General features: G+C 38.3%; 1 protein-coding gene across 5 annotated transcripts in view; it reads left to right on the forward strand.

The window, feature by feature from the left end:
- Positions 1 to 15119, forward strand: part of FRMD4A (FERM domain containing 4A) — a 419083-nt gene that overhangs the window by 122279 nt on the left and 281685 nt on the right. For 4 of the 5 annotated variants that reach the window (XM_063448207.1, XM_063448210.1, XM_063448209.1 and 1 more), the window contains exon 1: positions 6894 to 7301. The exons of the other annotated variant lie outside the window; for it this stretch is intronic. In XM_063448207.1, coding sequence (XP_063304277.1) covers positions 7107 to 7301 — 195 coding nt within the window. In that variant the 5' untranslated portion in view covers positions 6894 to 7106. Of the gene's footprint in view, positions 1 to 6893; positions 7302 to 15119 lie in introns of those variants that run through there. 5 annotated transcript variants of the gene reach the window in all.

A 15119-nucleotide genomic window follows, 5' to 3' on the forward strand; every position in this document is an offset into this window, starting at 1 on the left:
TTTTTATAAACTGCAATAATTACCTTGCAGGGTTAACTCCACCTCTAGTGGCTGTCTACTAGACAGCCATTAGAGGGCACAGGAAACCTGTGCTAGAGCATCGCTGGACGTCCTCACGCTGTGTGAGGACCTCCAGCGTCGCTCATTTCCCCACCTCTAGTGGCTGTCTACTAGACAGCCATCCTTCATAGCACAGGAAACCTGTGCTAGAGCATCGCTGGACGTCCTCACGCTGTGTGAGGACCTCCAGCGTCGCTCATTTCCCCATAGGGACGCATTGAGGGACATCGCCGCTACCTCAGGTAAGTGACTGAAGGGGTTTTCACCCCTTCAGTAACAGGGGATTGGGGGGGTGGGAGGGAGAGGGACCCTCCAGTGCCAGGAAAACGGATCGTTTTCCTGGCACTGGAGTTTCCCTTTAAGCCCTGCACCACCAGGGTTAGCTCAGAGCTTAGAGCTAACTGCTGTAGTGGTGACAGGAGGCAGTGCCCAATGTATGGCTGTAGTGGGAGTGCCAGGGCACTCCTGGCATTATAACCACTACAGTGCACTATATGTTGTTCTTTTGAAACGTGGATTGAGAAATATCCCTGTGAGGGTCAAAATGGCATATTTCTGTGTGTTTCACCCAATGAAATGGAGTGCTGACTTTATGGATAAGAATAGGTGTGCCGGTGTGCTTTTTTCATACCTGCAATATTGTGTAGGTTTTTGGAGAATACAGGAGTTATATTCTTCTTCTCTTACTGGATGGTTGCTTGCTTTCTAAAATTAGTTTTTAAAAAAAATCTGAACTTTTTGTCTTTCCTTCAAATGCTCTTCGTCAACTATCAGTGTCTCATCAGGTCAAGTCTACCCAAGCTCTCTACCTCATGGTCCTCTTTGATTCCAAACTCTCTTTCATATCTGTATACATCTCAGTAACCAAACACAATACACAAATACAGCCCTACAATCACACACTCCATACAAAAACATACTTGCATTCAAACATACAAACACAGACACTGCTCAGTGCTAAATACACCCATATATTGAGGGGCACATGGTTAATCCCCAGCTGGGGAGTGGGAGTTGTAGGACAGACGGGAGATCTAACTTTTTTTTCCATCCTTGTGATAGGGGAGTCCAAATAAAATTCTTGCACCAGAGCCCTCTCTATTTTAGTTCTGCCACTTATGACAAATACAGCTCTTTATAGTAGTCATGTTGAAAAGAGTCTTTGGTTGTCGCCTCCCCCAACTTTGAGTGGCAATCATAGGTGGAGAACACCGAGGGAAGGTTATGATTTTTAGAGTGCCCCTTTAAGAATCCTTCCTAGTGGCATCCAGTCATGTTGATGTTGACCAGCCTGGATTATCTGACAGAGAAGTGAATCATTTTACAGTTAATAAGTCAATACAATTATGTTACTAAGTGTTCTTTGTTTGTGTCCATTCATGTCGTTATGTCCTGTAATATTCCAAGGGATGGGTGGCGCCAGAAATCCTTTGCCTCAGGGAGAATAAAATGTGGACTTGACACCAGTGACGTATTACTTGAGAGACTGCACAGGGTGACGCCTCGGCACAGAAATGTCTCAGCACATGCTAACCATTATTACTGATTGTGCTGAACGGTACGCACAGTAATCATAGCATTCCATGTGGTGTGCTTTGTGTGCGGGGTGTGAGGCATGTTATCATAAAGACATGTCACCATTTCATGACTAACAATATAATTTAATGTTATTCTAACACATAGGCTACCAAAAAAGTCTTGTTGCCTCTGCAGTGGGCATCCCAGCTCTGAAAATCGTAACCCTTTGATGGCCATAAGGCAGTCATTTAAAGAGATTAAGAAACCTCTTCTTTAAAAAGGAATTTTACTATGGTGAACTTGATTCTCAGTTTCAGGTTCATTCCAAAGATTGCCTTTAAAAAGTGAATAGACTTTACTTTTGTGGATAATGCTTTTTATAACATTCCTCCACAATTAAAAACAAATTTATTTAGTTTTTGGTTTCTGCTAGTTCCGCCACGTACAGTTCTATGGACATGTAATAGTGAAATAGTAAGATTTGACTATCCACCCAGTAGCATGGTTATCCTCGACTTTTATTATAGAGACACATAAGGTATGTTAATTGTAGCGGAGCGGCCCATGGGGCATTTTAAATGGCACAGGATGTGTATTCACCCTCTATGGGGTAATTAACATCACAAAAGATTGATACCACCCAGACACCACTGTGTCTGGGATGATAACAGTCTTTCTCCCAGAGAGCCCCATACCAGTCAGAGCGCCATAAATTAGACCCTAAAAAAATCCAACCAAAACATGAAATACCTTCAAATAAGGACTCCCTGGATAGTTTTCCCCCTCTGCTACCCTCAGTCTTAATAATGCCCTGATTGTCCTTATAGTAAACAGTTCTGATATAGTATACAGGTCCTTGGTGACAGCTTAGACTTCCATGTCTCTCCCTGGTCTCCACCAGGCTGCTATAGCAACAGAGTGGCTGGCATCCTGGGTGCTCAGGTAGGCTGTGCCTGCTAGGTAAAGGGGGAAGCCCTGGGATGGTGAAACTAGCACTTTTTGGGTGATGTTTTCTGTAACATTAGCATACTTCCCAACTCCTTCTTCCTGCAACTATGGATGCCTGTGGGAGGTAGGTAAATGTAGGGGCCTGCCTGGAAATAGGGCAGTTCTGCCTGGGTTAATGGCAGGTCAGCCTGGCGTGAATTCAGACCAGGATGCCTGTCCATCACGCAGGTCGGCCCACCGAGGGTCCTTGTGCCCTAAACACAGCACAAGCACGTCTTATGATGTGCTTGTGCTGTGAATGTTAGGGACAGTTCCCGGGTGTCCTCCAAAGGCAGGACAGCAGGGAACTAAGGCGGGACAGCGGAACAGGACCCGAAAATCCAGTCTGCCCTGACAAATTCTGAATGGTTGAGAGGCGTGCATTAATGTTATCTGCATATGAATTGTGTACAGAACATAGCAGGTTTTACACAAGATAATTGGAGACAATTTGTTAACACTAGTGAGAAGTGGTGACCATAACAAGTGTGCATGTCATCCCAGCATGCCAATCTGGTGATATATCTTTCCTTCCAGTGCTATTCAGCTCTTACGTTGCCTAGCTGCTATTCTTGTGACATGTACAGACTTTAATGGCCTTGCAGTTTTTCCAGCAATCACTCAGCTAAGGCTTTTACTCTGGAGGCACATATAAGTTATGCAGAAGAGCCATATAAAGCTGTTCAAACTGGGACCAATCAGAAGAGAGTGGGAATGTTTAGGGAGCTAGTCAAATATTGAGATGAGGAATCTGCGGCTGAAATGTTAGTCTGAGTGTAGGTCATCTCATGCACCTCTCATGTACCTGTAAGCACTGGCTCTGGCATTTTATGCTGTTTTCTCTGGGGATGGTGGGAAAAGGGCTTAAAATCATGAATGTTCAACTGGCATTTGTCATTTATGCCCCAGTATAAAAGCTATTAAAGGAGCACTATAGGGTCAGGAACACAAACATGTATTACTGACCCTATAGTGTTAAAACCACCATCTAGCCCCCCTGGTACCACCTGGTACCTATAGCAAAATCTTACTTGTATTCAAGCCTGAAGCTGGATCTCTGCATGCTGTTTGCCTCAGAATAACAAGCTGTCTGCTGACATCATCAGAAGTGGTGGCCTGATCTAATCACAGTGCTTCTCTATAGGATTGGCTGAGACTGACAAGGAGGCAGATCAGGGGCAGAGCCAGCACAATTCAAACACAGCCCTGGCCAATCAGCATCTCCTCATAGAAATAAATTGAATCAATGAATCTCTATGAGGAAAGTTCAGTGTCTGCATGCAGAGGGAGGAGACACTGAATGTTTGGATGCATTTTAGGCAGCCATGACCCAGGAAGGATCTCTAACAGCCATCTGAGGAGTGGCCAGTGAAGTTATCACTAGGCTGTAATGTAAACACTGCATTTTCTCTGAAAAGACAGTGTTTACAGCAAAAAGCCTGAAGGTAATGATTCTACTCACCAGAACAAATTCAATAAGCTGTAGTTGTTCTGGTGACTATTGTGTCCCTTTAAATAATCAGAATGGTCCATTTGAGATTCCAGTAATGATTATTTACATGATTACACAAGTTTCACTTAATCAGAAAGCACTAAGACGCTCTTCCAAAAGAATATTGAATGATCTCAAATGTCAATCTGATAATCCTACATTTACTAGGCTCACTAGTTTGCAAGTTTCCCTAAAATCTGCCTCACTTAAAGGGATGCAACAGTCACTAAAACTTAATTAATTAATTAAAACGTAATTTTAGCTTAATTAAGACGTTTTGGTGTATAGATCATGCCACAACATTCTCACTGCTCAATTCCCTGCCATTTAGGAGTTAAATCACTTTTGTTTCTATTTATGTAGCCCTCGCCACACCTCCCCTGTCTGTGACTGACACAGTCTGCCTGAAAACAAAATGGTTTCATTTTCAATCAGATGTCACCTAATTTAAATATTTTTATCTCCTGCTCTGTAAATTTAACTTTAATCGCATGCAGGGGGCTCTTGCGGGGTTTAGCAAGCTATAAACAGAGCAGAAATTCTAAATTAAACAGAAAGGGCAATAAAGTAAGTGTAAACATTAGATGACTCTTTACAGGAAGTTTTTAGGAAGGCTGTGTAAGTCAAATGCAGGGAGGTGTGACTAGGGCTGTGTAAACAAAGTGATTTAACTCCTAAATGGCAGAGAATTAAGCAGTGAGACTGCAGAGGCGTGATCTATACACCAAAACTGCTTCATTAAGCTAAAGTTGTTTAGGTGACTATAGTTTCCCTTTAATTTAATATGGATTGAACAGAGCAATTCATGGAGCACTTTCTACAGGTGGCATTGAATAATTTTTCCAGTTCAGCCATTTTGGTCTAAAATTTAAAATTCTTATGTCAGCTTTGGGGGAATTACCCTGAAAGTTAATTAAAGATAGGTGTGACGAGCAATGCATTTTTTTCTATAATTGCAAAGGTATTAACTAGCATGCAAGAGCATCTGGAATTCAAATCGCGTATTTTGCATTACAAATAATTTGCACCTGTAGTGTGTCTAAACTACAGGCAAGTAATTTAAAACTACCAATATTAAATTGTAACATTCAATCCTCACTAGTTTGGATGAGCTCATTACTACGGATCTTGTGCATTGTATGTGTTTATTTTTTAACTGCAGGAAAGTACATCTAAAACAAAACTTTGAACCTGCTCTCTAGGAATCTTTTATAAACTGTTCAGATATCTATATATCATAGCGACAAAGAGTACAGCTGAATCTCCATATAGAAGCTCTGTGAGTTTTAATTTTAAAGACGCTTACGTCCTGGCCTCTTTTTTCTTTTTTGGAGGGACAAGCATATGGAATCAATTATGAACAAGGAGTGATTGTTTTATTCAACCATTTTCTCACATCAAACTAATGTGTTCCATAACCCTTTCACTGCCAGAGGCCACATTAATATGTTACAAGCGTTCTCATAGAATACAATTCAAACTATAACTGTATTTAATGTTGCCTTTTATTAGAATTACACTGGCCCCTCTGGCTCAGATGAAGTTTGATAGCTTCCCTGCTATTATAGACACAGAACTGGATCTGAAAAGCCAGGCCTCTGGAGACCAGAGTTTCCTATGTAAAACACGCCTGTGGGAACAGGATATAGAACACAGTATCACAGGACTTATAAAACCGAGCTCACTACTTTTTAATAAACTACAGACATGTTTTACATTCCGTGTGAAAATAACCACAGCATCAAAACATCGGAAATTTTGTATATAATTACACTGCGATGATTCAAGTTCATTTGCCTATTGATTACAGATTTTGATATCCTGGAATCAAGATAAGCCACAATTTGTTGTAGAATGTAAACTATTTTAACTAAGCCTACTGAGTAAAATAAAAATAGCCACTCTATTACTATATTTTATTTAATCCGTAAAATTGCAATAGTGTTAATGTATAGGGTTTTTTAAATGAGAATTCAAACTCAATTTCAAAGTAAATTTCTAATGTAAAGAACCACTAATGTGACACACCACTTCATCTCAGTGGAGCGGTCTAGGTCCAGTGGTCCTGTAGCTTTAACCCTGCATTGTAAAACATTGCTGTTTTGTTTACATTCTCATTCACTAAAGGTGCATCCACAGCAACCACCCAGTAAAACTTGGTCAATTGTGACCTTAAATGTGAAATTCCCCCTTTAGTGAATAACCCTATTAGAGTTAATTATCCACAATACATTACAAAAGTTTGTGTTATTAGATTGCAAGCTCTTTGTTATATTAATATTCTGCAATTTGTTTTCATGTATTCTGCCTCTACTCAGAAATATGATTTATTAATACGAGAGGGAAACGTACTTAAAACAAATAACGTATTCTAAATTCAATTGCACAGTCTACCTGGCTTTTAGCAAATTGCAACCAATTAATATGACTGTTCTGACACATGACAAACACAAGTTGTCATTTTTTTTTTAATTACCATCTTGCCCCAGAATATTATATATTGCATTGTATTTTACCCCAGTGCATTAAAATGTTTTCTTTGCTCAGTATGATAAGCCACATCCATAAATTCCACCTTCACAGTTACAATATTTCTATGCAGAGAACAAAAGAGCGTCTCTGTGTCCCGAACCAAGTAAAAGCTGGATTTAACATTAATCACAGCACCAGATGGTGATACGCCAGATATTCTTTTTAAGATGGTCATGTGATTTAATGTATACAGCAAACCAATCGGGTAGGGGGGTCTACGTCACATGACAGACGTATAATAAGTCTGATAGAGCCTTGATTAGACAAGTGACCTGGTTACCATCTGTAGCTGAGAGAAGTCACTATGACGTTTTTGGAAATGCTCTCTGAAAACATCACTCCTTCCTAGGCAGTCCTGGGAAGCAAAGTGTACAGGGGGAACTAGAGGAAGTCAGAGATTTGCTTTTTAAAACATGCTGTTAGGCTCTGTGTTTTTATCCCCCCTCCCACCTTACACACAAGCCACATCTTGATTGAGGAAAGGTCTCTCTCTAAAGTAAAAGCAGTCATTTGATATATGAGAAATCTGGAGGAGTCTGCTAGTCATTGTAGAGGAAGGGTTGTCCCAGCCTTTGTGCAGAGCCCCAGTGTGCAGACACGCACAGACTCACTCACAGAAATGGTGCTCCAGACAGCTGTGACTCCAAGCAGGGCCCGCAGACTTTTGTTCAAAATCCCATATGGATCTCTGAGAAGGAGAAGTGGCGAGAGGGTAAGTTAACTTCTGTCCTGTTGTGGCATCAACACCGCTGCAGCACCTAAAGGGTAAAAGCAATACAATGAGTAGATTAACCCCCAAAATGCATCAAGTAAAATGCATTGAAGTTTGCGTATCGTACGTCTGATGCACTGTGATACATTAACAGCTGGATTACTGCACTAGGATTCCTTATGTTATATATATATATCATATATATATATACTTTAGTTATTGCATGACTTGTTCACATTTGATTAACATTGTGCTTTGAACAGCTTATCTTAAAAAGCATGGCATGTGTAGCTCTATACTTGTCAGGTATTTGTTTAAGAATTTAGAAATAGACTATTCGATGATTAACACAGTTTTGCTCATTGGACTGTTGGACTGTACAAAATGTGAAGCCATTTAATACGTGCACAAAATTACACATCCATGCAATGTCAGAAACGGAATAGCTGGAATGTGGAGAATGGTCAATATTTGTTTCATCACAGTAGATCACCCAATTTTATATATAAATGGGATGGGAAGGGGCTTGCACATTGTTATGTTTGCTGTATGTGTACGCTTTATATTTTGCAGGAAACTAGAGAGTTTTGGTATAAAGTGCAATATGTGGTAGCTTGCAAAGATATGTTTTCTACAGTATGATATACAATAATATTAATGATATTTATATTTTAATGATATACAATAAAATGTTCGCTGTATTTTATTGTCAGTTTAGTAAATAAGGTGTTTCCTATTTTATTTATTTTTACTTGCAAAATCATATCCAGATCTCAAACTGTAAGAAATATTATATGTAGCTGTTTATTACACAGATTGTCAGTGTCATATTAGAACAGTATTAAAAATTCGGTAATTTTGTAACATAAAAGCCTTGCCTGCAGATACATTTTCATTACACTAGTGACTAGCCAGAGCATCGGTTAATGATAAAGTAATGTCATAGAGGTGTCAAGATTGCATCCTACAGCCAGTAACTCTATATGTTTGATGCTCATATTTAATCTAACACCTGACAGACAGAGTAAGACTGTTACAACAAACATTTTATTACCGATAATAGTATATTTTCAGTAGCATAACAAATCTACTGGCCACATTCAGGAACCTTCTTTGGACCGAGTGTTGCTAATACTTTTTTTAGCCTATTGCCAATATCATCACACAAGTGAGGGTCTGGGAGCAAGTTTTTGCTCCAGTTCATGGTAACTTGGTTGGAATAAATACAATATTTTTCTAATACTGAGCCTCTGCAGATTAGTGAATGAAAGAATGAAATTCACTTCATCATGTGATTAGTGATAGTGCAAGTGAAGAACTTCCAATACACTTTACAAAGAACATATGGGTCAATAGAGTCTACACTCCTTGCAACCTGTGTAGAAGTTATATCAATAAGCTGAATCCTCTCCAGATGTGTATCAACACTGGGTTGACTTTTTAGCAGACCTCCTCCAATGTGTGTCCCTTAAAGTCAAAGGGCCCATCTGCATTTCACCTTACTATAACATCAGTATTTCTGTCCGTGGTCATAGTATCTCTGGTCAGATTGCTTTCTGTTGGATAACACAAAGATAGACAGATGGATCAATAATAGGTGGTTACTGAGGTTGGATCTTGGTGCATAGGGGTGAACCCTCTAGTGTTTATTAAAGTCAGGATTATTATTTGTCACTTGATGTAATACCATATCAGAAAAGTAACTGCCTAGAAACATTTGGTATAGATACATGTAACACTGTTGTTTTAATTTATAGCCCAAAAGTGACCGGAGACATATGATCTGTTTAAGCATTTTATGGATTAACCAAATGTTCTAGCTGAATGGGTATTAATAATCAGTAGAGTATATGCTCCATTTCTGGATCTCTTGTGTTATTTTGTACATATCAGTGGAGTGCACCTTCACAATCAGTGTGCTTTATTGTACATTGTTTACTTTGATATCCCCACGCATTGTTTGCATAATCTACCGGACACCTTTTTTCCTCCTCAGGTGAAAGATGGTCCTTTCTTAAACATTTCTCAGAAGACTGCACATCTTCAGTGTAACATTATAATATCTGGCAGCGGCAGCCAAATGGTTAACTAACTATACATTCTGAAATATGCATTTCCATCCATATCAGGTGCTAAACATTGTTCTTTAAATTGCATACAAAGGTTTTTACATTGTATTGTACAGAGCCCCGAGCACAACCATTGTAATAGTTGAACTGAGGACAGTATGAGCGCATGACATGAATCACAAAGCCAGAGGCAGCTTTCCTCGTTTTCAGCATCTCCACTGCCCTACATTTTTTTTTTAATATGATGCATTTCAGATTTCATGTTGGCAATTTCAGGAGAGAAGCCAGTGCCTCATTATAATTTTAAAATCCTTTGTTTAAGGGGTCTAACTTCCCCTGTCTTAAAGATTCATTGTTTTATGGTCTGTGTTTTGTAGCCGTCGTCCTTCCTAATGGCAACTTTTTGAAGATGAACATTTGGTTAGGGCTTCTAGAGATGAAGACGAATGTTAAATAATCAATAATTTGCCAGTGTCGTGGTTCCTTTGTTTTATACATTATCCTACATGAATGATCTCATCCACTCGTATAAAATGCAATTGTTATATGTGCACTTTTGTGCCTTACAACATCACATTCTGATGATAGCTTTGTTAAATCTCTTGGTACAAGTTGAAATTAAGCCACACATTATTCGGTGAGAGCATCTGACAAAGCACACTATCTCAAGGAATTCACATTATTTTAATTCTTCCTAGTTGATATTGAAATATACAGCCAGGAACTGTCAGTCATACCTTGTCTGTACAGCTGAGAAGAGATATATTCTTGTTCCATAGACATGTACTGATGTGATGATGCAGTGGTCCAGAAATACTGTATCCATTTACCCATCTGAAATTAACTACTGTAATACCCCAACCACAATATATTCCCACAACTCCACTAAAATATATATTATCTTGCTTAGAAAACCATTAGAAGCCTGACAAGTCAATCTTCACAGACATAGCAGTATATTTGTCTACGAATGCATTTATTCTATACAGGGTATTCAATCACTTCTCCGGAGATCATAACATTTCTCTGGTCTTGTAACCTTTCTTTTATAAGGTATGATATGTTATTAAGGCATCTCTAAACAACATGTCCAGAAACCTCAATATTTTATGGTATTGTTTCATGTGTACTGTTACTATTTGTCACATTCTACAGCTGAGCCCAAAATGAATAGTCATTGCAATACATTTCAATTTAAATTAAACTTTTTTTTTTCACATACTCATGGCAAACAATAAACCATATGTTACCTAAAAAAAAAGTTTAAAATATTTATATTAATGACTACAAATTAAACAATTCTATATTTTGTATTAACATTTTTAAATTGTTAACTAATTCAACTATATATTGAACATTTCCTTCTGTGACACTGATAAGGCCAAGGATATCTTGGTATCTTAACTAAAAAAGTAAAAAAACATAAATATTCTGACTCTACATATCTGTCACATATTTAGATTTTAAGTTTGCATGTCCCTCAAACTCCTTTTGAGTCTTCGTGTCTCTGTGAGTCAGACAATGTTTATACAAACATGCAATATACCTAGGCTAACACTGTATAACATTATACATAAACTTAATTTTGTAGTTTATCTTACACTTAACATATGTCTACATTATATGGGGGGACCTGGTGCAGCTCCTCAAGGATGCTCTTTACCCATTGTTGGCTTAAAATTGGAAGCATTTCAGAACAGCAGGCCCCCATATAATATAACCCCCAACCCACAGCACAAGGGATGGTGAAGTTAAGAGCGTCAGGCAGGAATGCTGCTTCTGGCTGTTCTTATCCATTTAAAATGTAAATGATCTATCCTGCAGCCAGGGAATGGAGCAGGAATGAGAGAGCATGTAACCTATTGGGTTAAAATATTGGATGGAAATGTAGGTGTGTTTCTCCCCCCCCCCCCCCCCCCCCAACATTTTCATTTAAACTCCTATTTCACGGCCCATGGGTGGCTACAGAACTGGGCATTACATTTTATCAACCATGCTTTCCACAACCCATCTCCTGTGCTTACATGGGAGAGATCTCCTGCTCTTCCATTTATAACCTTGTGGGGAGCCTACATTGGGCCACCATGTATTAAACCCATCCCAAAGTACCACTGTCCACCACTTCCTTATAAGTAAGGAGCTTAGATCTCCGTCCTTGTAATTAAAATAATGGATAAACTTATTGCATGGATCATCTTTGTCCTTGAATCAATATATTTTGTCTTTCAGACTAATTAACAAATAAACCAAAAATTGTACAAATGTCAACTTCCAATGACCACCTGTGCAAAAGTAGTACACGTCACAACATTTTAAAAGGACAAAAAAAAGCTGTAACTAGATAAATGAGTTGTAGGACAGGCTATTACACAATTTTTAGTTAATAATTTAGAACCAGATAAAAATGTCATCTACACAGGTTAATATTGAAACAGATTTTCAACACATATTACTATAGGTGGGACTCTGTAATGGTACCCTAAATTATTTTTTCAAGGGGGTAGTTGCAGTATTATTAATGGTTCTAACAGTAAGATTTAAACAGTAGGCTTAGGAAGACCATATATAGTACAATACCACCATTCAACATGCATGCTAGGATTAGTAAGAACATAAAACATTAGGCGATGTATTCCTATTGTGGATTAGTCACCATTAGTCATGTCAGGTGAGACTGTAGGTATCTATCTAAATTGGACCCTAATGTAGACCAAACAGTCTAAAAATATAGATACACCAGGTTAGGAAAAGTCAATTAGATGTATTTGAGAACCAAAGAGGCAGTGACCATTCTAATGGCAGTCACTTGACATGTATGATAATGCTGTGTGGTTCCTCAAGATGTTGTGAGGATGCGTGGTACATCTTCCTACATCCACTTTAATGCCTTACTGTTGTAAGATTCGTCATCACGTTACTCACAGTGTATAGGAATGTAATTTGCCAGAGTGCACTTATTGTGTATGTGTGACAATTGCGTGAAACACGTGGTAAGTATAATAACTTTAAAACTAAAATAATGATTGAAATATGAGCTGTATTTATTTCTAATAGTTGGCTTTAAATAAATTGATAAATAGTTAGCAGACATTAAATGGGGTGTATCCAGCTATAACAGGTGCACAGTTAATGGTGTGTGCCACGAACATGGCTTTGTATGCATTGTGTGTAATGCAAGCAATATTTGGCCTTTCTTGTGTCTTATAACGTTCACAATTGAAAAACTCTGTGATCTCTGGCTTATTATATATTTTAATCCTCTCGTTTGTTCGATAAACTTAGGGAAACACAAATAATATTTATTTCGTGGGAATAGAGTGCAGCTGCGTGCACTGACATATCTTGCCAAACTCACAGTAAAAATAGAAGTCATTATGAAACCGGGCCATTCACTGAGTTCATCTCGTGAATCAGACAGTCTTTCCTTGTTTGGCCACAGAGCAGAATAGCGTGTTTAACCCTCTGTTGTTTCTCATTTCCTGCCTTTATAGGGTTAAGCAAGTATCCCATTGAGTTGGACTATTCATTTACAATATCTTTTCTTCATTCTTGCTAACCCCAGGATAATTACTGTGATCTATTATTGGAGCTGAGTAAAAGGGAAACGGTGGAACAAAAGAAGCCGTTCACTTTTAAAATGATTTTAGTTACATAAGATATGGTTTTGTGGACATTCTCCTTTCATTGTCCTTAATGCAGATGTTATGTAAGAGGGTTTTATAAAAGATGAATAAAACAGATGCAGTCATATCTGTCAAGGCCACTTTCAATGAATTTTTCTTTTTTAAACTGTTGCTCAAAAGGATAGTATAGACATCAACCAGCTTTAGCTTAATGACGCATTGATGGTGTGTATATTGGGGGTATTATCTCTTGTGTACCCCATTTAGTAGAAAGAGTTTCGGTCCCTTTCTTTTTCTGAGCCCTTTCTTAGGAGTTTAAAAAAAATGTTGTGAGTGTACAAGCAAACCTTTGAGCTTCTAATCAATAACGCTCAGTTGAATAAATGTATGTATGAATGAATGAATGTATGTATGAATGAATGTATGAATGAATGTATGAATGTATGTATGAATGTATGTATGAATGAATGTATGTATGTATGTATGAATGAATGTATCAGAGAGCACGGCGGTAATGATACCGATAATAACAAGTCTTTAAACTGTAGCAAATGTGTTTACTAATTAATTGCAGTGTTTATAACTGGTAAAATCACACAAAAATACATAATATTGTCGCCTCCTTCCTGCATTTCTAGCTATATTTATATATCTCTAGACATGGGACCCTATTTGGCAATTTAAATAATGGGTGGGATAATAGCACCCTGAGAGAAATTCAGATGTGAGTGTATATACAAGTAATAAGCATTGTCCTTTCTCCCTTTTAATTTCAGTTGGAAAAATCCAGTGCTTAACTCTGGGAACGAATCACTAAGTTTTATTTTCTTATTTAACCCCTTAAGGACCAAACGTCTGGAATAAAAGGGAATCATGACATGTCACACATGTCATGTGTCCTTAAGGGGTTAAAATGTATTAATGTTTTAGTTTTTTTGATTTTAAAACCCTGATTAAGAGTTAAATACTGAATGAGGGGCACCTTTAGCTCAGGGTAAATGTTTTATGGATTGATTGTTCACCAAGTCACTTAAGGACAGCAATGTTTATTTTCCTCTCTCTCTACCCACTGATGACATAACCACTAGGGTTCACAGGGTCTAAAAATACATCTAGTCCATGAAGTCCCAACTGGCCCAAGGGGCTGCACCATGCACTTTGTCATTTATCAATTTATCACTGATGGTCTACAGGGACCACCTCCACAGGGAGCTAACAGTAATGTATTCTTGCTGTTCTCTGCATCCAATGGCAATATCCATCCTTCAACCTTGTTCTACACATTTTTTTCATTCAAGTACCCAAACCGATTTTCTTGTACACTATGCTCTATCTACAGCATATGGGAGATAGCTAATTCACACACATAGTATGGTGTCCACCTGTAGATAAGAGCTCTCTCTCATACCAGGCTGTGTGATGACTGTATAATTATAAGAGCTATAGGTATGCTTCTGGGAATTTGGAGATCCCATAAACCTAGTGCCCTTTTCTGACCACTTTTCCCAGTCAAATATGCTGTGCTTAGCAATAAACGATCATGAACAGCGCTACGGAATCTGATAGCGCTATAAATATTAAAATAATAATAATAATAATAATGAATGTGTTTTCAAATGTGATAACTGTTCTCTTTTTGAAATGGCTCCTGTCATTGCTTAATCAAATATCAATAGGTCAAGAGTCCAATCAAGCATTATCTCTACTGTTTTACCTTTAGACACTCTACAGGATCCACCAACAGTGAATGTGTTTCTGTATTGCTTTTTGAGTTTGAGAGCATTGAATTTAAATATATTTACAGCTTCTCAGAACTGAGTACAGCCTTTAGAGTCACTGGATACTTTGTGATAACTTGTATAGCTACTCATAGATTTTACCCATTTCCCCAGTTCTTATTGACCGCACTAAAGTGAGCTTGCTGACAGATAGCCTTGTGATAGGACCTCTACTTGCAAAATGCTGCTGAAGTGCTCTCGGTAGGGTCCTAGTGAATCATAGTGCCACTGCACATCACAAGCACTTCTAATGCAGTGCTCGCTAATGCGCTCCCTTCGAGCAAATGCAGAATAAAGAAAATTAAATAAGGACAGTGTGACAGGACCCTGAAAGTGGGACTGTCCATC

Source organism: Pelobates fuscus, chromosome 3 (genome assembly GCF_036172605.1).
Source record: "Pelobates fuscus isolate aPelFus1 chromosome 3, aPelFus1.pri, whole genome shotgun sequence".
Taxonomy (NCBI): Eukaryota; Metazoa; Chordata; class Amphibia; order Anura; family Pelobatidae; genus Pelobates; species Pelobates fuscus.